The 21,924-nt window shown below is 43.6% G+C and overlaps 1 protein-coding gene and 1 pseudogene across 4 annotated transcripts in view; both read left to right on the top strand.

Moving 5' to 3' along the window:
- Positions 1 to 1,694: 1,694 nt before the first annotated feature.
- LOC125631317 (carbonyl reductase [NADPH] 1-like) lies at positions 1,695 to 6,447 on the top strand (annotated as a pseudogene).
- Positions 6,448 to 9,339: 2,892 nt separating this feature from the next.
- DOP1B (DOP1 leucine zipper like protein B) overlaps positions 9,340 to 21,924 on the top strand; it is a 91,259-nt gene continuing 78,674 nt past the window's right edge. For 2 of the 4 annotated variants that reach the window (XM_048867209.2, XM_048867216.2), the window contains exons 1-2: positions 9,340 to 9,653; positions 14,814 to 14,988. In XM_048867209.2, coding sequence (XP_048723166.2) covers positions 14,851 to 14,988 — 138 coding nt within the window. In that variant the 5' untranslated portion in view covers positions 9,340 to 9,653; positions 14,814 to 14,850. The remainder of the gene's footprint in view (positions 9,654 to 14,813; positions 14,989 to 21,924) is intronic. The other 2 variants (XM_048867200.2, XM_048867224.2) reach the window with 2 other exon arrangements.

The raw sequence follows: 21,924 nt of genomic DNA, 5'->3' as shown, positions 1-21,924 counted from the left end.
CAGGCTAACCTCCTTGTTCCAATAAGAACAATAACTTAGGTGCACCATTTCTTATTGGAACCCTCCGTGAAGTCCTGCCTGAAATACTCCTTGATGTACAGGCACCCCCTTTGTTGATTTTAGCTCCCTGAAGCCAACCCTGTAAGCCGTGTCGTCAGTCGCCCCTCCCTCCGTCAGAGCAACGGCAGACAATCGTTCCGCGCCTTTTTTCTGTGCGGACGCCATACCAAGGCAAGCATGGAGGCCGCTCAGCTCACTTTGGCAATTAGGAGCACATTAACCACCACACGCATTATCCAGCAGTATATGCAGCACCAGAACCTGGCAAAGCGATACCGGGCGAGGAGGCGACATCAGCGCGATCACGTGAGTGATCAGGACATGGACACAGATTTCTCTGAAAGCATGGGCCCTGCCAATGCATGCATCATGGTGCTAATGGGGCAGGTTCATGCTGTGGAACGCCGATTCTGGGCTCGGGAAACAAGCACAGACTGGTGGGACCGCATAGTGTTGCAGGTCTGGGACGATTCCCAGTGGCTGCAAAACTTTCGCATGCGTAAGGGCACTTTCATGGAACTTTGTGACTTGCTTTCCCCTGCCCTGAGGCGCATGAATACCAAGATGAGAGCAGCCCTCACAGTTGAGAAGCGAGTGGCGATAGCCCTGTGGAAGCTTGCAACGCCAGACAGCTACCAGTCAGTTGGGAATCAATTTGGAGTGGGCAAATCTACTGTGGGGGCTGCTGTGATGCAAGTAGCCCACGCAATCAAAGATCTGCTGATATCAAGGGTAGTGACCCTGGGAAATGTGCAGGTCATAGTGGATGGCTTTGCTGCAATGGGATTCCCTAACTGTGGTGGGGCTATAGACGGAACCCATATCCCTATCTTGGCACCGGAGCACCAAGCCGCCGAGTACATAAACCGCAAGGGGTACTTTTCGATAGTGCTGCAAGCTCTGGTGGATCACAAGGGACGTTTCACCAACATCAACGTGGGATGGCCGGGAAAGGTGCATGATGCTCGCATCTTCAGGAACTCTGGTCTGTTTCAAAAGCTGCAGGAAGGGACTTTATTCCCAGACCAGAAAATAACTGTTGGGGATGTTGAAATGCCTATATGTATCCTTGGGGACCCAGCCTACCCCTTAATGCCATGGCTCATGAAGCCGTACACAGGCAGCCTGGACAGTAGTCAGGAGCTGTTCAACTACAGGCTGAGCAAGTGCAGAATGGTGGTAGAATGTGCATTTGGACGTTTAAAGGCGCGCTGGCGCAGTTTACTGACTCGCTTAGACCTCAGCGAAACCAATATTCCCACTGTTATTACTGCTTGCTGTGTGCTCCACAATATCTGTGAGAGTAAGGGGGAGACGTTTATGGCGGGGTGGGAGGTTGAGGCAAATCGCCTGGCTGCTGGTTGTCAGGGGTGGAGTAAGGAAATCGATTTTAAGAGCCCTTTAAGTCGAAATAAAGGGCTTCATTGTGTGGACGGGTGCAGGTTTACATCGATTTAACGCTGCTAAATTCGACCTAAAGTCCTAGTGTAGACCAGGGCTGAGAGGGCCTGGCTGGGAGGCAGTGGTGGTACATTCCGTGCCCAGGCTTAGCTGCCGGGGACAGGGGTCGAGCACACCTGGGGGAAGGAAAGGGGGACTCAAGCTTGCTTCGCTGAGGGCTTTGCACTTCACTGATGAGGCTGCTGCAGATTGACCTGGCAAGCTCCGCATCTGGTAAGAAGAAGATGACCTGGGTGTGTGGAATTTATTAAGGAGCCCTGTTGAAGAGGGAAATTGAGGCAGGCTACTGGCCAACCTGACCATGTGGGAACATTTGGGAGGTGACCTACCCCGTTACGTAACCCTATACTCCTAGCTATGCTATTACTAACCCCAGCAGTTAAAAAATCATGAGATTTATTTTTAATCATAAATTTTGGTTCCTTTTAATCTGCCTTCTGGTTTCTGAGCTTGCAAGATACATGCAGATCCCATTTTCAAGCTTTTCTGCTCATCCGGGGCTGGGGGGCAGGGAAGCAAGAAACTTATTTTAAAAACTTAAAATTTTCACTTAATCACAGGACTCCAGGAGCTGAGGCTTCTGGAAAATCACTAAATAGCCTGAGGCTCATAATACAATCCTGGGAGTGGGAAACAGGGTAGCTGGGCTAGACTACGGCTCTTGGGACATTGCTGGGACCTAAGAGCGTAACTGCAGGAACAGACTGCTAGGCACAAGCCTGTGGTACCCAGGCCTTCCCCCAGGCCAGCTTTAGGAAGCCACCCAGAGTGCTCTGCAGTGCTCCTGCCTACCACTCACCTGATGCTGGAATGTACCATCTCACCCAAGCTGCAGGGAGCGAGGGAGGGTAAGTTCTCCCTTGGCTATAACAATAAAGAATCTGTTCCCCATAAGCAGGGAAGGTATATGGGATGTGGTTGAGTGGAGGCACCTGGCTCCCTCATTCCCTGTGGTGATGCCTCCTTCACTAACTGAGCCTGGCTGGGAAACCCACAAATGCTTATTTGTTTGAACAGAGACTGGACTGGAGAGGGCACCTGGGCACTCAGCCTGAAGAACGCCAACTCTCAATTGGACTGCCCCAGGGCCCCAAACAAGAACTGTTATTGCACATTTTGAACTGTCGCTGTGTAAGCACTTGAGGCCCAATCACCACACTGCTGCAGCCTGTGTGACATCCTCAGGGCCATACAGGCAGTATATATATTGTGTGGATGCAGCCCACATAACACACAGAGAGCAGCACATGCAGCCCACAACAGTAAATAGGTTGAGAACCACTGACCTAGGGTATTTGCAACCTTTCCCCTTCCTGCCAGCCCTAGTAAAAACCTTTCCCTTAGCCATGTGTTTGAGCAGTTATTGGGACCCACTAGGGCTAGCACCTACAAGAGCTAGCTGCTGATGCACCAACAAAGCTTGCATTCAAGATGCAGTACATCAGACACGCGAAAGGTACCCTAGAGGGTTGAGGTAGAGAGTAACCCCGATAATTACCCCACAGAGATGGGGAAGATTCCAGGCTCCTCCCCCATAGCCACTGTCTGCCCAGGGCAAGGACCTGCCTAAAGAGCACAGCTGGAGTGGGAGCTGCACCCAGGTATTTCTCCCCACCTGTGTGCTCAGGATGCTCCTGTGTGCAAGAGTAGGTGCTCTTGCTGCCCCTCTGGGGGTGAAGTCTGTCCCATAGCTCCAGCCCTGCAGGGATGGGGGGAGAAAAACAGGGTCAATAAATTCTCCTTTTCTAAACAGGAATTGGGATGTGATGCGTTATATAATGTGCATGTTGGAATTCTGTATTTGTACAGTATGGTAGCTTGATTCATTACTGTGGTTTTTATTTTTCTTGCCATATAAGGTGTTGCTGATCCCACACCATTTCACGTTCAAGCGGAGGTAACACTAAAAACTAACTTTTTTGCAGGCAGAGAGATGGTCTGCAATGAATTATTACCACTCACAAAACCACATGGTTAACTCAACTCATAATATTGTGACAATCTCTTCCACACTGAGGTGAGGTACTAGATCACTGCAGTGTATTTCACGATCTCATTTTGTAAACTGAGGAGATTTTATTACTGTAAATATAAGCTCATACACAGCTTCATCACCAGTAGATTCACTTTCCTAAAATTACTCACATTTTCTATCACTGGTTCAGTTCCACCAGTAGAAGCACTAGCATAATCAAGGTGCAGCACCCAGCAGCATTTTAAGCACCGTGTTGTCTAGACCTGTTTGCGGCCGGCATAAGCTACCATGGTGGAAACACCAATGAAGATGCACTGGTAGCAACAACTGTAGGAAACTAAGAAAAAAGTGTACTATAGACAGAGCCTTACAGAGAGGATAAGTAAAAATATGTAGATGGGGGACTGGGGAATCTGAACTTTTGATCTGAAAAAGGCTTGATGTAAAAATACTTAATAAGGACACATGGTATTGGACTATTTTGCAATTAAACTGTTAGGCATCACGAGTGGATTGCCAACAATATAAAATGTTATGTTTATTACAACGTTGGTCTGAGTAACACAGATTAGTGAGTTAAGAAATGTGTTTTCTTTTCAGTGCACATGTATAACTCCAATTCAGGTTAATGGGAGTTAAATTCATGCAGTGACAAAATATACCCTGAAGCACTGAAGAATTAATTTTATTGTGTTGAATAAATGTTTTTTAAATGCATAAATAAATACAAATGAAGATCCCCTCCAGTAACATGAACTCCACAAACCATTAAACAGCTCTTCTCAGAAATTTTGCTATTTTGTATTATGATCTATGGATCATAAGGGAATCTCACATTTTTATTGGGATTATTTTCCACTGTAAGAAATTAAGCTATTGAAACTAACAAACTCTTAGAAATACAGGCCCAGATCCTCTGGTGTGGCTGGTTTTACAATTTGCTGACAACAGATTTTGGTGCTAAAGCTAGCATAGGGAGTCTTCTAGTGGTTTAATGCCAGTATTGCAGCTCTCACACCAAACTCCTCCTTTTCAGCCAGCAAGGTCCCTACTTCCTGCTGATCACTGGGGGTGTAACTTACAGGAATCCTGTAGGCTGCCCCAAGTTTCACCAGAGGGCTGGACCATTATCAGGTCAGGCTCATGTTCAGAAGAGATCAAAGTTCAGTTTTGTACTTCCCTCTTGAAATGTGCACTCCTTGGCTGTAGCTGAAGCTCTGAGCCATAGTCTTCATCGACTCTTAGAAATGTAAAGCCAGAAGGGAACTTGAGAGGTCATCTAGCCCGTCACCCCATGATAAGGCAGCACCTAGTATACCTAGCCCATCTCTGGCAGGTGGTTGTCCAACCTGTTCTTAAAAACCCCCAGTGATGGGGATTTCACAACCTTCGTTGGAAGCCTGTTCCAGTACTCAACTATCATTATAATTAGAAAGTTTTTCCTAATATCTAACCTAAGTCCCCCTTGCTGCAGATTAAGCTGATTACTTCTTGTTCTACCTTCTGTGAACATAGAAAACAATTGATTACCATCCTCTGTAACAGCCTTCAACATATTTGAAGATTATTATCAGGTTCCCCCAACTTCTGGTAGTAAGAGTGTTTGAGCCACAGAGATCTTCTTCAGATCCATCATGACCTGAGAAAGAGCTCTGTGTGGCTTGAAAACTTGTCTCTCTCACCAACATACATTGGTCCAATAAAAGATGTTACCTCACCCACCTTGTCTCTAATATCCTGGGACCAACACAGCTACAACTCCCTTGCATATATCAGGTTCCCTTTCAGTCTTCCTTTCTCAAGACTAAACATGCCTGGTGTTTTAACCTTTCTTCATAGGTCAGGATTTCTAAAGCTTTTATTATTTTTATTGCTCGCCTCTGGACCCTCTCCAATTTGTCCACCTCTTTTTAAAAGTGTGGTGCCCTAAACTGGACACAGTACTCCAGCTGAGGCCTCACCAGTCTCAACAGAGCAGAATATTTACCTACTGTGTCTTAGATATGACACTCCTATTAATACTCTCCAGAATTATATTAGCCTTTTTCACAGCTGCATCACTTTGTTGACTCATTCAATTTGTGATCCACTATAACTATCAGAATTTTTTTGGCAGTATTGCCTAGCCAGTTATTCCCCATTCTGTAGTTGTGCATTTGATTTTTCCTTTAAAATGTAGTTTTGTACTTTAGTGAATTTAATTTTGTTGATTTCAGATCAATTCTTCAATTTATCAAGGTCTTTTTGAATTCTAATCCTGTCCTCCAAAGTGATTGCAAACCCTCTCCGTTTGGTGTTATATGCAAATTTATTCTTTAGAATCTTATTTGGTTTTATTTTTTATAATTAGGACCATTGTCCAGAAACTCTTCTGTTTAGCTTTTTGCAATGCTATTTCACTCTTTCATTTTAATGACAGATATGTTATTTGAGATCAATCATTTTTCTTTCTCCATTATTCTAAAATTATACAGTATTTTGTCAATAATTGAAATATGGTATTTTCCCTGTTATAACCAAAGGTGTAAACATATCAAATGTCATGGGTGTTTGGGCATTTGCAAGTTGCAGCCAAGATCAGCAGCAGAAATTTCACAGTGATACAATCATTAAGAAGCAGCTAGTGAAGCTTATGGAAAACATTTGTGAAGGATACCAAGAATGGAGTACATGAGAAGGAGGGCTGATCACATAGTGCCTACAGTATGTCTGAAATAGGAATTGTAGTATTGTCCAAGACTCAAACCAGGATGATGAATGAGAAAAAGAAATTTGACAGAATTCTTAGTTCTGACTGCCCCAGATGACTGAAGACTGACTTGGCAGGTCTGAATGCTCCTAAAACTCCAGATGAGGGAGCTCAGAATGCAGTATATTTAGCTGTTTTACCCTCTGATATTGATAGGCTCCATGGGCAGTTGATTAGTGAAAAAACAGTTCACATGTGGTGACTTTTTGTGTGTCATATGCATATAAAAGTTAGATTATGAACTGGATTGTGGCCTAGGGTGGGTATGGAAGGGAGAGAACAAGGAGCTTCTTTATATCCTTTCCCTTCAAATTGCTCAGGGGCCAGGCACATTGACATTGGAGATTGCAAGTACTATGCTAATCTATTTCCAACCCCAGCATCAGAATCTCCAAAGGCATTGTGGACCAGAGACTTTCCCCTTTGCACCAGCTGGTGGAGCTGAGCTGTTGTGGGAGAGTGCCTTTTCAAAGTGTGCTTGGACTGCTGGCCCACATTTTCTCTGGGAATGCAGTTGCTGCATGTTTTTTTCTCACCCCCTTCACCTCAACACAGGCCCTGGCTTAAAGCCACAGTGTGGGTTAATGTTTGTAAAGAATTAAGTTTTGGACATGAATGTTGCTATATGCTATAAATATTATTGGAGAATGCAACTAGACATTAATAGATTAACACTACAAGATATAAGTGATCACATATTATCAGTGTAACCAGGTGTCCATGAATTGGCTTGATACCAATGTGTATATAAATTTTACATGTGATTATTTGTTTATTTTTAAATCATAAATACTGCTTGAGACTTACAATGTTTTATGTAAGATATATCTCAAATTGTTTGGATTAACTTCTACAAAAATGTACAGAAGGGAAGTACAAAATGTGCATATGAATGAAACAAAATTAAGTGGCAAAGCTGATGTACTGAGTTACTTGGGAGTTCAGTGCATCTATTATACAACGTTAGCTGTATCTGAAATAATATCTACTACAATTCAAGTCTCTAAAGTGTGTCCTTTTGCACCAGCTATTTTCCCTCCCAAAACCTGAGTGAACTTGGAGCTTATTAAAGTATCATATTAAGATCTTTCAATACAATAGTTACAGTGAAATAGGCATAGTTTAAGTCTCCTTTAATTCATTGGATGTATGCAATGAAAAATTCTTTCATGTAACATTTCTTGTCCACTCCTGTCTTTCTCTTGAGACAAATGGATTTACCTAGTTGCATTGTGGTTTTGTTGTGTTGACAAATGGAGTCATTTATTTTTGCTTGAGAATTAAGCAAAGATTATTATATCTAAGCCTCTAGTGTTCAAAGGCTAATGCACTAACTCAGCTAGTCACTTAGCATATATATCAGACCTAAGCCATCCTTTTTCCTTTATAATTTCAGAGAAGACTGAAAGGAGAACAATGTCACAGGTATACCCATAACCTAACTCACCCCAGTGCTCTGAGTTGTTTGTCAAGTTGCCCAGCAGAGATCAATTTGGGCTCCACATGCACTGACTTTGAAGCCCTGCTTATGATCAGATTAGACATGTTTGTAGTCCAAAGAGATTCTAACAAGGCATAACCAGCGCTTGTGAATGGGATCTAGTTATAGTAGAAGAGTGTTGCACCCCTAGGCTCCCGGCTAGGCTAAACTATGGGTGTTCCAACACTCTTTTTAGTTCCATTTATACTAGTTACCAATCTGTGATATAACCTGGTTTGGCAACAGCTTGTTAAACATTGTCCCCTCTCCTCCTGGATTCTGCTGCACACACTTTATAGCACTTCTGCCGAACTGATGCCCAAGGAATACTCCCTGCATTAGGCATTGTTGTGCTGGCACTCTCTCATGTAGGGACCTTGTAGGCAGTTGAAAGGTTGGGGACATGCTGGAACAGGAGGTAATGTGGATCCATAAAGAGCTGTTGCAATACAAACAGCTTAAGTTAGAGTAGCCTTGGAGGCTGGTCTGACCTGTTATGGGATAGGTATGTCCCTGACTGGATCCTGAATTCTGGAGGTGCAAAGGTGACAGAAAGGCCACTCTACCCGCTGCTCCTTCCTAGGCTTCACCACTTGCAAGGTGCTGCCTGTACTTGGCCTTTTTAGGCACTGTTGGCAAGCCAGTAGGCATCCAGCCTTATTGTAGAGTAGTGGTTCTACACTTTTCTGTCAGATACCCCATCTCATAAGAGAGGCAGAGCCTCTTCTAGACTTGCTCTCCTCCTCACACTTCATTGTTGGGTTCTCAGAAATGTTCCCTTCAGCAAACCAATAGAAATGGCATTGGACTATTACTTTTTGTAGGGCTAACAAGGCCAATTCAATCAGGGTGGATGTGGCCCATTCCCAACAGTTGACAAGAAGGTGTGAGTATCCCTCTGTTGATATTCACCTTTTCTTGTCAACTGTTGGGAATAGGCCACATCCACCCGGATTGAATTGGCCTCGTCAGCAGTGCACTGACTCCCCCTCCCTCCCCCCTCCCCCCCCACACACACAGTAAAGCAACTCCCACCTTTTCACCTGATGTAATATATATACCTGCCTATGTATTTTTCATTCCATGCATCTGATGAAGTGGCGTTTAGTCCACGAAATCTTAGGCCCAGATACATTTGTTATCTCTAAGGTGCCAGAAGGATGCCTCTTGTTTTCGCTGACACAGACTAACACAGCTACCCTTCTGAAACCTGACTCCCCAGTGATCGCTGTTTCTATTGTGCCGATTATGTCACTGCTGATCATTTCAGCAGGCGGCGTTGCTGTTGCTTGTGTTACAGGAACAACGCCCCTCTGCATAGGTGGCCTTGGCACCTGCTCCGCAAGATGCACTACCCACCGCAGAGCGAGCGGGCGTGAGAGATCGGCGCTGGGACCGGCTTGAAGGAGCGCAACCCCGCAGCAGCGTCCCGAGGGGCGACCCCGGCTTTGCGTGCAGCGGCAGGAGCGGGGGCGCTCGGGTCCGCTGCGCTTCCCCACCTTCGCCGACAGGTGGCGCCAGATACACAGGCAGGCTACCGGAATGTACCACTTACCCTGGCCCTACGGGGGGGGGGAGGGTAATACGTCTCAATGTAATCATCATGAATCCGAGCAGCTCCACATCCCTGACAGCGGGGAAAAGGGAGGGGGAAGGTGGACCGGACTTCCTCATTTCCGGCGGCTGAGGCTCCCCCCTCGCCAGTCCAGGATGGTATTGCCCGAGCTGGCCGCTGCGGAGCCGCCCGGGCTGGGCAGGCAGGCGGGTCACCGAGCTCAGGAGCAAGGCCCCGCCCGGTTACCGTAGAAACGGAGGGACTCCCCCCTCGCCCTGGCCCCGCCCCGGACACGGACACGGACACGGACAAGTCGCTGGGAAGAGGCAGCAGCAGCGTCCGCGCCCGGCCGGAGCCGCCGCCGCCTCGCCAGGTGGGTCCTTGGGGCCCCTGCGCCGCCCCACCCCGCTCTCCCTGCTACCCTGCCGCTTCCTCCCGCCGCGACCCACAGGGAGAGCGGCGTGTGCCCGCCCCCCCCCCCCCGCCAGCCAGTGCGGGTGTGTGTGTGTGTGTGTGTGTGTGTGTGTGTGTGTGCAAAGGGAGCTCGTGTGTACAGGGGAGTGTGTGTGTGTGTGTGTCTAGGGCATCTCAGGTGTGTGTAAAAAGACCAGGAGGACTTGTGGCACCTTAGAGACTAACAAATTGATTTGAGCATAAGCTTTCCTGAGCTATAGCTCACTTCATCGGATGCATTCAGTGGAAAATACAGTGGGGAGATTTATATACACAATACGCAGCCCCATGCTCTGGGTCTCGCTGTGCCTCCAGTTGCTAGAACAGGGGCTGGATCATCCGGTAATTGCCCTGTTCCCTTCATTCCCTCTGAAGCACCAGGCACTGGGCTCTGTGAGAAGACAGCCTATTGGGCTAGATGGACTATTGGTCTGATCCAGTATGGTCATTCTTGTGTGTGTGTGTATACCTATGTATGAGAAGCAGGGGATCTGTGTGTCTGTGTCCAGGAGGGAGGATGTATGTATGTACACGCCTATTCTAGTGCAGAAGTGCAGACTGTCTGAGATGCTGCAGCTCACACCCTCCCCTCCCTGCAGCATTGGCAAGCTGTTGTAACAGCTGTGGTCTTTGCCATAGTGCCTGGCTATTAGATGCTGCGGGGAAGGGCTGTGTGGGCCCTGTTTGCTGCATAGATGCTGCAGGGTTTCCTCCTCCAACGATACCCACTGACTTAGGGTGAACTTCTGCCCAAAGCACGGTGTCTAGTCTGGCACCCAGGAAAAGGGAGCCCCTGATTCCTGGTGAGCAAAAGTGCCCTGCCGTCTGCACAGTGATGCATGGTTGGAACTTGGCGTATACACTGCATTGTCATTATTAATAGGGGAAATGGAAAGAGAACAGAGAAACTTAAACCAAGTTATGGTGTGTTTGGACAAAAACGTTCTTGTTTATCAAGCAGATGTTTATCTATAGGGATCAGCCACAAATATTAAAGGTACATCTCAGGTTAAAAGTAATATTTTAAAACCAAATGTATTTTCTTGTCTCTCTTTCATCAAAGATAGATAAAAATGGGAGGAAATGTCTCAATTACTTTACATAATTTATTCAGTCTATGTACTTTTTCATTGATCTTATCTTTAACTATGAAAACAGGCTGGTCAAATTTCACTTTTATTCATCAGTGCTGGGGTGTTTTAAAAGCAAGCTTTTGTCATTTAAAGAAATCACAGAGATTTTGATTCATAATATGATTTTTAAAACTTTTTTTTTTAGTGTAATCTACTGTGTTGACACAGTAGATTAAAGTAAAGAGCAATACAGTGAGGTAGCAAGAGATTAAAGTAAAAGAATAGAGAATTCATAAGGAAATAAAACTAAAGCCTTTACTCCAGTATATTAGATTCTAAGGTAAGATAATTCTGAAAGTAGTAAATGATGCAAAACATGGATCATTTAATACTTTTTTTCAACAATAGTCTTATAATGAAACAATTGGATATGTCTGATACAAAACAAAAGCACAAAAAATGTCAGTTAAGGTGTTACTCCAATAGTGAGCACATCAGTATAGTAATAATCTCCACATCCTATTGTGCCTACAGGTTGAAGTATAGTCCTAAGATTGTCACATTAATCTTTAATATTTTAAGGTAGGATTTATAGAGTAAATTTTAATGTATTAGTTTACAAATTAAAATGGGGCTTTCTAGCAATGGAATGTGGGCTTTAGGGTCACCAATAAAAAGTATTATTTAATTACTTGTTGCTGTCAGAGTATTTTCTTGTATAATACAATCTTGCCTTCATTCAAATATTATTTTGCAGTTATTAAAATTGAATGTAAATTTGTTGACATCTAGCTACACAACTCAAATTGACTTCAGACGTCAATAACAGGAGTAAATAACATTTCCCTATTTATTTTCTCCACAAGACACATTACTGTGCTTTTGGATAAATACCCTTATTATTTCTGAAATTGGCGTGCATTGTGGAGGTACTTTATATAGGATGAGAGTGTAACTACTAAACATTTAAGTACAAAAATGGATTCTTGATGGCAAATGGTCCATTGAGAGAAATAGGTACATCTTTATAATTTGAAAATGATTTGTGATTCCATGAAAATCAGTCCCTGTTAAATGTGTTTATAATTTGATCATAAAGTGTTCGGCTGAATAAATTCCAATCCAAATATACTCAGACGCAGTTTTATACCAGGAAAATTGTGCAGTTCTGCTGGTATAGCTGTGTCCACACGAGGTGTGTTTTGCAAATATACCTATTATTTGTAGTTTGTATTTTCTATATTACCTCAGAGTACAGTGACACTAGGATGCAGGACTAATCACAATTAGTATAGCAGTGCAAGTACCCTGATTCTAGTAGTTAAAGCTGGCATTGCTATGTTTAGCATCACTCTAGACAATTCTAACTTATAAAGCATGTAATACAATGAGAGAGAGAATTGGGCCTGAAAAAGGTAAACTCTCTTTAAAAAAAAAAAATGGCATTCTTTATTTTAAGTAATAATAAATAAAGTTGCTTGCATACTATAGATCAGTGGGGTTATCTACACTTAAAATGTTACAGCTGCCTCACTGTAGCATTTCAGTGTAAACACTAGCTACACTTATGGGAGGAATTCTCCTGTCAGTGTAAGTAATCCACCTCCCTGCTTTAGATTGGCTTAAATATGCTGTTCAGAGGTTTGGATTTTTCACACTCCTGAGCAATGTCATTTTGCCGACCTAATTTTCTAGTGTAGACCAAGCCCAAGTGTCATAGTCATAGAATTTAAAGCCAGAAGGGACTACCAGATCATCTAGTCAGACCTCTTGTATATCACAGGCTAGAAACATAACCCAGCAACTGAAATTAGACCAAGGTATTACAACTCTCAGACTAAACTGTTATGTGCCATAGGCAAAGGATGGGAGGGACCAAGTTGCACCAGTGCCCATGGCCCCTGCAGTGGCAGGGACTTGATTAAGTGAGATATACCCAGATGAATCTAGCAAGCAACCCACATACATATGCTCTAGAGGAAGGTGGAAAAACCCTTATGGCACTGCCAGTCTGATCTGGGGGAGAATTCCTTCCTGACCCCCACATATGATGGGTGATCAGTTGGACTGTGAGCATGTGAACAAGAACCAGCCAGCCAAGCACCTGAGAGAGTGAATACTCAGTACCTCCTCAGAGTACCAGCCTCTCCCATCCAGCATCCTGTCTCCAGCTGGCTATCGCCGATGCTTCAGAGGAAGGAGACCAAAAAACAGAATATGTTGAGGTGGAGTAGAGGGAAATTCCTTCCTGACCTCTGCAGGTGATTGGCTGAAGCCCTGAAGCATGAGATTTTTAGGAACATCTGACTTGATTCAGAAGAGACACTCAGAACTGCTGAGCCCTGTCTCCCCCTTCTTCCGCTCCCTCCCCCCCGTTATCACAAGCAACCCTATTGTACAAGCCCACTCACAAATTTTTCCAGTCATAAAGTACCACTGCTGAATAGATAGATTTGAAACAGCATATGTCAGAGATCACGAGGGAACTTTTAAGGTGTAAGAACGGGGTCCACATGGAGAGCTAGTACACAACACGCTGAAGTGTTGTAGATTTATATCCCAGCTTGCTGCGCAGTAAGTGTATGTTTAGACATAGCCTGGATGGATGTCAGATAATTTTGCTTTTTAACTTCTTAACTGATAGTGAGGTAGTAACCACATCTTTCTTCCTGTTTTCATGCATTTCTATTTGAAGATTAAAAAATGGGTTTGAAAGATGAAATATAAGTAAGTTGTTATAGTTTCAAGTGTTTGTTCATAATTTGCCACTTTCTAAGGCCATATATTCATTGGAGAGGGGAAGAAAGGGTGTATTCTTAACTCAACCTAGTTAATTCAACATAAAATCCTAGAGAAAAGCAGGTAGTTTGTAGTTTTCATATGTGTTAAGAGGTTGGGTTACAGCTCCACCAGCCAACATGTGAAAATTACAGATTGCCTGGTCTTCTCTATCACCAATTAAGGAAAGACCTTTTTTGTAGTGAAGATGAAGCCTAATGTATTCACTGCCTAGAAACTTCATTAATGCAGAGCTAATATTGACTGGCGGTGCCATTACCTTTCCAGAATGTTGAATGCACTTGTACTTAAAGCTCTGCTGGTGGAGGGGGAAAGGCTTTATCTTTGATGGAGGGAAGAATAGAACTTGTCCCTTAACTACCAACATTTTAAAGAGTAAGTTGATTAGAATTGTTTTCAGATACAGACTTATTTTAATGACTAAAGTAGGAGCCTCTCACTGAACATTTTTTAGTGAGTTTGTCAGTATTGCCAATCCCAGCTGGTTGAAACTTAATCAGGAGCCTCAGAACTATGAGATGGGTCTAAAAATCATGAGATTCTAAAAAAATATGTTTTATGTTCTTTCAACTTACTTCTGGTTTTTGAGCCTTTGGTATGCACTCAGGTAATGTTTTAAGGCTTTGTTCTACAACCATGAAGACTCAAAACTTTTTTTAAAAAGTGAGAACTGATATTCTCACTTTGCACAACTCCAGGAGCTGGGATTTTAAGAGAAACACTAAATATTGTGAGACTTCAAATAAAATCATGCAAATTGGCACATAGTAGAAAATCATGCTTTAGTGTGAATTTTTAACTTTCTGTTGCTGCAGGTAATGCCATCGATTACTATAGCTGAAAAAATAGCAAAAATATCTTCCTCTCCTTCCCTTATTCGTCCCCAGTTTATTTACTTTGTGTATAATGAGTTCTTCTGTGTAGTGACTCTCCCCTACTGGTACTGTATAAAAGAATCACTCAGACATAGGAGAGAGCATTTCTAAAAATAGGAAACTGTGACTGAAAAACCACGAAAGTTGGCAATGGGAAATTGGTGTCATGCCTTAAATTACTTTTAACTCAGTTTTTTAAATTAAATAAATTGTTTACAGTTCCCTTTCAAACATGTCTGCATACTTACTACACCCTTGCAATCTTTGCAGGTGTAGGCTTTGTCAATATTTAATTCTTGGTTAATTTTTCATAACAGTGTGTGTTCATTTTAGTTTGCCAGGTAGTTTTGGCTTGCTATGAGAACCTAAGATGGATCCAGAAGAGCAGGAGCTGTTCAGGGACTACAGATACAGAAATTATTCTTCAGTGATTGAAAAAGCTTTGAGGAACTTTGAATCTTCAAGCGAATGGGCAGATCTCATATCTTCACTTGGCAAACTCAATAAGGTATTCTATCTTGGAAGTGTTTTTGTTTTGTTTTGTTTTTTATTAGGGTTACCCTTTATTGCTGGCTTTGAGACTAGGACAGCTAAAGATCTCTTTAATAATGTGTCGAAGCCCAGAAAACAACTTAGGGAACAATTATAGGTTGACAAAATAGTGGGAAGTTTGTTTTTAAAAAACAAAAAATTCCAAGGGCTTTTTCAGTTAATGCAGCTATTACTCCTGGGGGAATTCTGCATCACTGCGTGTGTGCAGAATTCATGTCCATTGCAGAAATGACTTTCTGACAGGGAAGCTTCAAGAGTGGTTACGTGCCCCTTCCCAGGAGCAGGGCGTGTCATTTTGGGCGCCTGGAGCAGCCAGCGGAGAGGTAAATTGTGTGGCTGGGTACGCCCTGACTGGGGCCAGTTAAACCAATCTGCCCAATCCCTGTGCATCCAGACCCTCTATACCAGACACACACCCGCCAAGCCTCACCCAGAGTCTCCCTGCACCGGAGCCCCACTCTCCTGGCCCTCCCCAGCCCCACCTGGGGCTCCTACCTTGCACTGAGCTCAGCTGATAGTTCTGACTCAGGGTGGGTGAGGAGTTCACTTCCCCTGCATGGAATGGCCAGGACCGGGTACACTTACCCCCAGAAACCTCTCCTGGCTCCGCAACCCTCCCCCCTTGCTTCCTGCCCCCATCGCTCCTCAGCCATGGGGGGGGGAGAGGAAATTGTATGGGGAGCTGCTCCCTTGTCTGCCCAACCCTTGTGCATCTGGACCCCTTGCACCCGAACCCCCACCCCACCTAGCCCCACCTTCTCTGCACCAGCCCTCCCTGCCAAGACCCACTCCCCCTGCACCCAGACCTGCACCCAGACCACCGCCTGCTGAGTTCCCCACACTCAAACCCCTATCGTGACGAGCTCCAGCCCCAGCTGCCTGGACCCCCAGTCCACTGACCCCAACCAGGTGCACCTGGACCCCCCACCTCACCAAGTCCCACTCCCCCAGCATCTGCACCCCCCCAGTGACCTCCCTCACCGAGCCCTTTCCCCCCCTACACCCACACTCACCCTGCTGAGCCTTAACCACCTTCACTTGGACCTCCATGCAGAGTCCCATTGCCTCAGAACCCCGCAACAAGCCCTGTGCATCCAGATTTCACCCGGACTCCTGACCGAGCCGCCTGCACCCAGATTGCCCCACACAGAACCCTCTCACCCCACACCAAGCCCCTCCACACTTGGATCTTGCCAGGCTGCACCTGTCTGCCCACATCTGGTGCGTCTGGTATGGAGGGGCAGGGCCTCAGGGTGTTTCTGGGGCAGGCCCGGCCCTTGCGCTGTGTCAGGGTCAGGTGCAGCCTCACCACCAAGTCTGTGTCTTGGGAGGGGGCTGCAGGGTGATCTCCCACCTCCATGCAGCCAGTGGACTGTGCTCCCCACTGCCATGCTGGAGCCTCCACATTTATTTATTGACAAATAAAATTTGCAGATTTTTAAAATATTGTGCTCAATTTGTAGTTTTTTGGTGCAGAATTCCCTCAGGAGTAAACTATTGTAGTAATTTTTATATACACAGGAGGAAGAAGATTATCTGTATATATAGGAGGAGAAAGTGAGAAATCTGTGTATCTCATTGCAAGGGATATAGTTGAAGCAGGTGTGGAAACTGCAGATCTCCAAGTTCAGATGTGTCCGCAAAAGCCCCCAATGTAGATGCAGTTATACTAGCAAAACTGCACATTTACTAGTATAACCTTCTTTGGCTACATTGTGTAAACCTTACTAACAGATCTCCACAGCTGTGCAAAAAGTGGAGTTAGTAGGTTTACTAACTGCCTTCAGTGTGTGCTGTCTTCAGAAGAGAGAAGTTGGATGGTGCTACCTGGGCTGCACGAGTTATCAGTTATACCCTCGCATCCTCAGCAAACCTTCATCGTTTTTTTGGACTGATAGGCTAGTCCCTGCAAGAGAGAGAGGTTGAATGGAATGGCCAGGAGAACTTGGGACCTTCAGAGAGTTCCACTGATCATTTCCAGATGTCACTGGGCACTTGTACGTGGAGGAAGATGAGCTCTGATCTTTTACCTTGGCTAGTCTTGCTCACTGGGGCCAGCTGACATCTACTAGCTGAAAACTCTTGCTCAGATATGTAACTGACAAAACATGCAGCAGTATAGTGCAAACCAAACAAAAAGCTTTTATCTGTTACATCAGTCCATCTGCCCTGGTATTTTTTAGACTTAATCTTTTTAGGGTTATAAAAATTACCGGATCATACCAGTGGTTCCTCTAGTCTTGTATCTTGTCTGAGGCTATAGACTATACCAGATGCTTCAGAGAAAGGTCCAAAACACCTATTGATGGCAAATTACAAAATAATCTGCTTGTAAGGAAAGTTTCCTCTTGCCTAAGCAGTTACTAGCTGTCTTATGCCTGAAGATAATTATTAATTACTGTTTAGTTCCAGGAGTGCCCATGGTGTGTCTGGTGTTTTCCTTATATAGGCAGTGCAGTCCCCTGGGCAGGGATTTTATAACCTAAAGACACATAGCTGGTAGTGCGGAGGGAAGCAACAAATATTGCTGTGTTAATAGATGTATTTTTAAAATGGACATGAAAATTTATACTCCGTTATACTCTATGAGCATGACAGTGTTGCTTAACAGCAAGTTTCTTGGCATTGTGACAGGTGGGCCTTCAGGAGGAACTCGAATGTGAAAAGAATGGGGAGCTTTGCTGACAAGCTCAGGGAGATCCTTCCTGCATACTGGGTAGCATGAGCGATGGCAAGGAGATGTTTGGGAGAAGCATCAGAATTAATCTCTCTTAACTTTTTAATCTTCTCTTATTTCATGTAGTTATCAACGTTCTTATATTTTGATTGATTTAGATTCTGTTAAGCTCTTGGCTTCACGGATTTTTGCAGTAGTGAATTCCACAAGATAATTGTGGGGGTGGGTGTATAAACTTGTTGCCATTCAACTTCATTGTAATCTCCATTTCTTCCTGTATTAAGAAGGTAAGCTGGTGCCTGTGGGGATGAGGGGTAAAGGGAAGAAGAAGTGGCTCTCCACTACCCCTCCTCCAGCTTCGTGGCTGTGGTGAAGCAAGGGGAGAAAAGAGCTCTGCAACTCTAGCACTCTTTTCCACCCCCTGCTGTGTGTGTTTTTTTTTTTTGTGCTTCTCCTCTGTGAATATCTCCAATGTCTCACTCTGCTGCTGCTTAGTCTTATCAAGCAGTAGCAGCATGAAGCTGGTGTGGTTCTTTGCAATTTCATTGTTGCCCCCAGGGTTCTGAATAGCAGCAGTGAAGCCGACTCGACTTCTGTTCGTTTTAGTCCGTTGCTGCTTGACAAAACTGCAACAGTGGTACTAGAGTAGTCCGTAGACTGAGAAATACAGCACTACCTCATTTAATGTTCTTAATACGCTTATTGCAACCGTAAGGATTAGAGATCCCTGTGATAATACTGCAACCACGTGCAGTATTTTTGGGCACCATGTTGTATTTTGTTTTAATGCGTGAATGTGAAATAGCCATTATATTGAGACGGGCTAGACATTATTAGCTGTAGAATATTCATAGCCCTTGGTATCAGTGTGAGTGATACGTATTTGTGTGTTTTTAAGGGGGGGAGGAGCTTTGAAGCTTGGCCTGGGGAGTTATGGGAAGGACTGATTTTATCTGTTTTCAGGAGACTGGGGGACAAAACAAGTTTTTGTTGTTGTTGTTGTTTTTTTTTTAATAAAAAGATGACTTTAAACAGACACTTTGATTTTGATTCAACAAATGGACAAAACTTTCTGTCCAAGAGGTAAGACTTCAATCCTTGCTGAAGGGTTAGAAGTAGGGTGACCAGATAGAAAGTGTGAAAAATCAGGACGGGGTGGGGGGTAATAGGCATCTATATTTAAAAAAAAAAAAAAAAAAAGCCCCGAATATCGGGACAGTCCCTATAAAATGGGGACATCTGGTCACCCTAGTTAGAGGGAATGTTGGTCTACCAGATGCCCCAAATGAAAGATGGGCGATTCCTGGTGTGTTTAGTGAGCATTAAAATCCTTTTATTGTTTGTTTTTTTCCTTGTGATGCTTTTGCCCTAAGAATAAGTGTGCTTGTTTAGAAAGAGCTTTACCAGTAAATCACACCTTTCATAGTCCTTGGAGAGAAAGCTCATCCTAGATGCTGGCTTTAAGGCAGACTGGGTAGTTGTGGATATCACAGAGTATGTCAGGCAGCTGTGCAGCCTTAAAATCCCCTGTCAGAAGGGAGTAGGACACAGGACCCTGCGCAGAGACAGGTGACAACTGGAGGTCTGAGACCTGACTAGGTGCTCCTGGAGTGGACCCTGGAGGAGTAGTATAGGTGCAGTTCCCCTGAAACGGTGAGAATTCATTTTTTATAATGAAAGCTTAAAGTCTGTGGAAATTGGTGATTTATGACCCCGTGATTGCCAGGGAAGACTTTCCATTTGTCACTTACAAGTGGATTTTTCAAGCACTACTGTAGAAAATAATGTACTATGTTTATAAAAGGTCTATTCCAAATACATGGAAGTGGACTGTGTTAATTACCAAAAATTAAATACTGACACCTTCGTCAGTGTTTTAAAGACTTGCTTTGTTTCATGGGAAAACTATGAAAAACATTTCAATTATAGATAAGTCTCCATATTTCTCTTTAGCATGAAAATGGGATCTTTGTTGCTTAGAATTTTATGTGTTCTTTGTCCTTATGTATCACTTGAAAACATAATCCTTGTTTGATGTAAGTGCATTTCATGGGATTTAAACAGCTTATTTCCTATACTGTGGATGCACAGTATGACCAGACTTAAGAGTCCAATTAAATTTGAGTGTTATAAAAATAAATCCTGTATCCTTATTCCCTTAATCTATTTTGTATAATCGAAATATACAAGGTCTTGTGGAAAGATTATTTCACAGCAGTGATTTTGACAAACTGTTCATGAGGCTTTTATACCTTTTTAGTTCACTATGTATTTTTAGAAATAAGGTTATTCTTTTCTCATTCCTATTCTCGAGTAGTGCTTTTACCAGCATTTTTATTGTCTATATACACGTGTGTGTTAACTGCTAGCAAAATATTGTTTTGTTGCTAACTAACAAAATGAATGCCGGTATTTAGAATGTTCAGTACAGATTGCAGTGTACAGGGTTTGGTAATCCTTTTTTTTTTTTTTTTTTTAATAGTCCTGGTGCCAAAATGTAATTGTGCTATTGCAGATTTTGCCTTTGTGTGCTAACAGAATGGGGTGAGGTTCTGTAAAGTTACTGCTGATAGAAGCTAACAGCAGTTTTTGTCTGGAAACTGGCGCTGGTTCATTATGTGTAGGCATATCAGTAAAGTTAGTGCTTTTAACATACATGTTCATAGCCAAAATATCTTTAATTAAATGATCTAAAATTGTGTTATGCAGAGTTAGGGTTGCCCAATGATAGTTTGTGCCCTTCGAAAATGTAAAGTTCAGCAAAATTCAGACTTCTGAAAACCAGGAAATACGAGGTATTTTACAATATAAAATATCCATCCAATCTTACCTCTGTCCCCTGGAACTGGCAAGAGCCACTGGGATCTATCTGCATGCATTCCAGCTGCAGTCCCCGTGTTAGGTGTAGCTGTGCTGGTTGGTGCAGATGTGTTTGTGATATGAGGAGATCTGGGATTTAGTTTGAGGAGCATCACAGAGCTGTCATTGAGATGATGTGAGGAGATGTGTGATCAAAGAAAAGAGGTGCATGTGTACCTTGAGGTTCCAGTCTGGCATCATTTCAATATGGAATTGTGTAGGCTGTGTCAGGAGAAGGGCACTGGGGTGGTCTTGCTATGGGTATTGTCAGTAGTGATGAGATAGGAGAGCAGTCTATGGATTTAATGGTGGGTAGGGGAAAGCATAGGTTTAGGTGGTATCCTGTGTGCATGTGTGAAGGGGGTTGTAAATTGTTAAATTTAACAAGTTTGGTATTCTTTCAGGGGAGTAAAAAGAAAAGGAGTACTTGTGGCACCTTAGAGACTAACCAATTTATTTGAGCATGAGCTTTCGTGAGCTACAGCTCACTTCATCGGATGCATACCGTGGAAACTGCAGCAGACTTTATATATATGTATATAAAGTCTGCTGCAGTTTCCACGGTATGCAACCGATGAAGTGAGCTGTAGCTCATGAAAGCTCATGCTCAAATAAATTGGTTAGTCTCTAAGGTGCCACAAGTACTCCTTTTCTTTTTGCGAATACAGACTAACACGGCTGTTACTCTGAAACCTTTCAGGGGAGTAGGCACAGTGTAGAGAGCAGCCGTCCAGTACAGTAAAAAGGCAGAGTATGTGTATGTGTGTTATGGTATTTTGTGGCATCTCTCAAAGAGGGCATACTTCAGGTTACGTGTGTGTTTTCTTTAAGTCTGTATTTCCTGGTTTTCAGAAGTTTGAGTTTTGATAAACTCCTTGTTTTAAAAGGCCACAAACTATCAGAAAAGGCAACCTTAACTCTGTGTTAATTAAGCTTTTTGCAATTTAGTTTTCTAGGGTTGGGGAGGGGGGATTGGTTTTTTTTGTTTGTTTGTTTTTTTTGGATAAACGTATATTCATAGAAGTTAGTGGCCATTTAGGCAGTTGTAGTTCTCACCTCAGTATGCAGTTGATATACTACTGTGGCTGGATAGTATTCAAAAGACATAGCTTTTATACAGTGCTTTTCACCAATAGATCTCAAAGAACTTTATTTCACCTGTTTCCCATATATAAATTGGGAATAAGGAAGTGACTTGACCAAGGTCACCCAGCAGGCCAGTGGCAGAGACGGCAGTAGTCATCTCCATGTGATGGTCTCAGCTAAATGAGAACCTCCCAGGGAGATGAATACAACCTGAAATAGCCACTCTGAGATGTGTGATCTGCTTGATTGGAGAGACTCTGATGTGTCAAG

Source organism: Caretta caretta, chromosome 1 (genome assembly GCF_965140235.1).
Source record: "Caretta caretta isolate rCarCar2 chromosome 1, rCarCar1.hap1, whole genome shotgun sequence".
NCBI classification, from domain to species: Eukaryota; Metazoa; Chordata; order Testudines; family Cheloniidae; genus Caretta; species Caretta caretta.
This window is presented reverse-complemented; position numbering and strand designations above follow the sequence as displayed.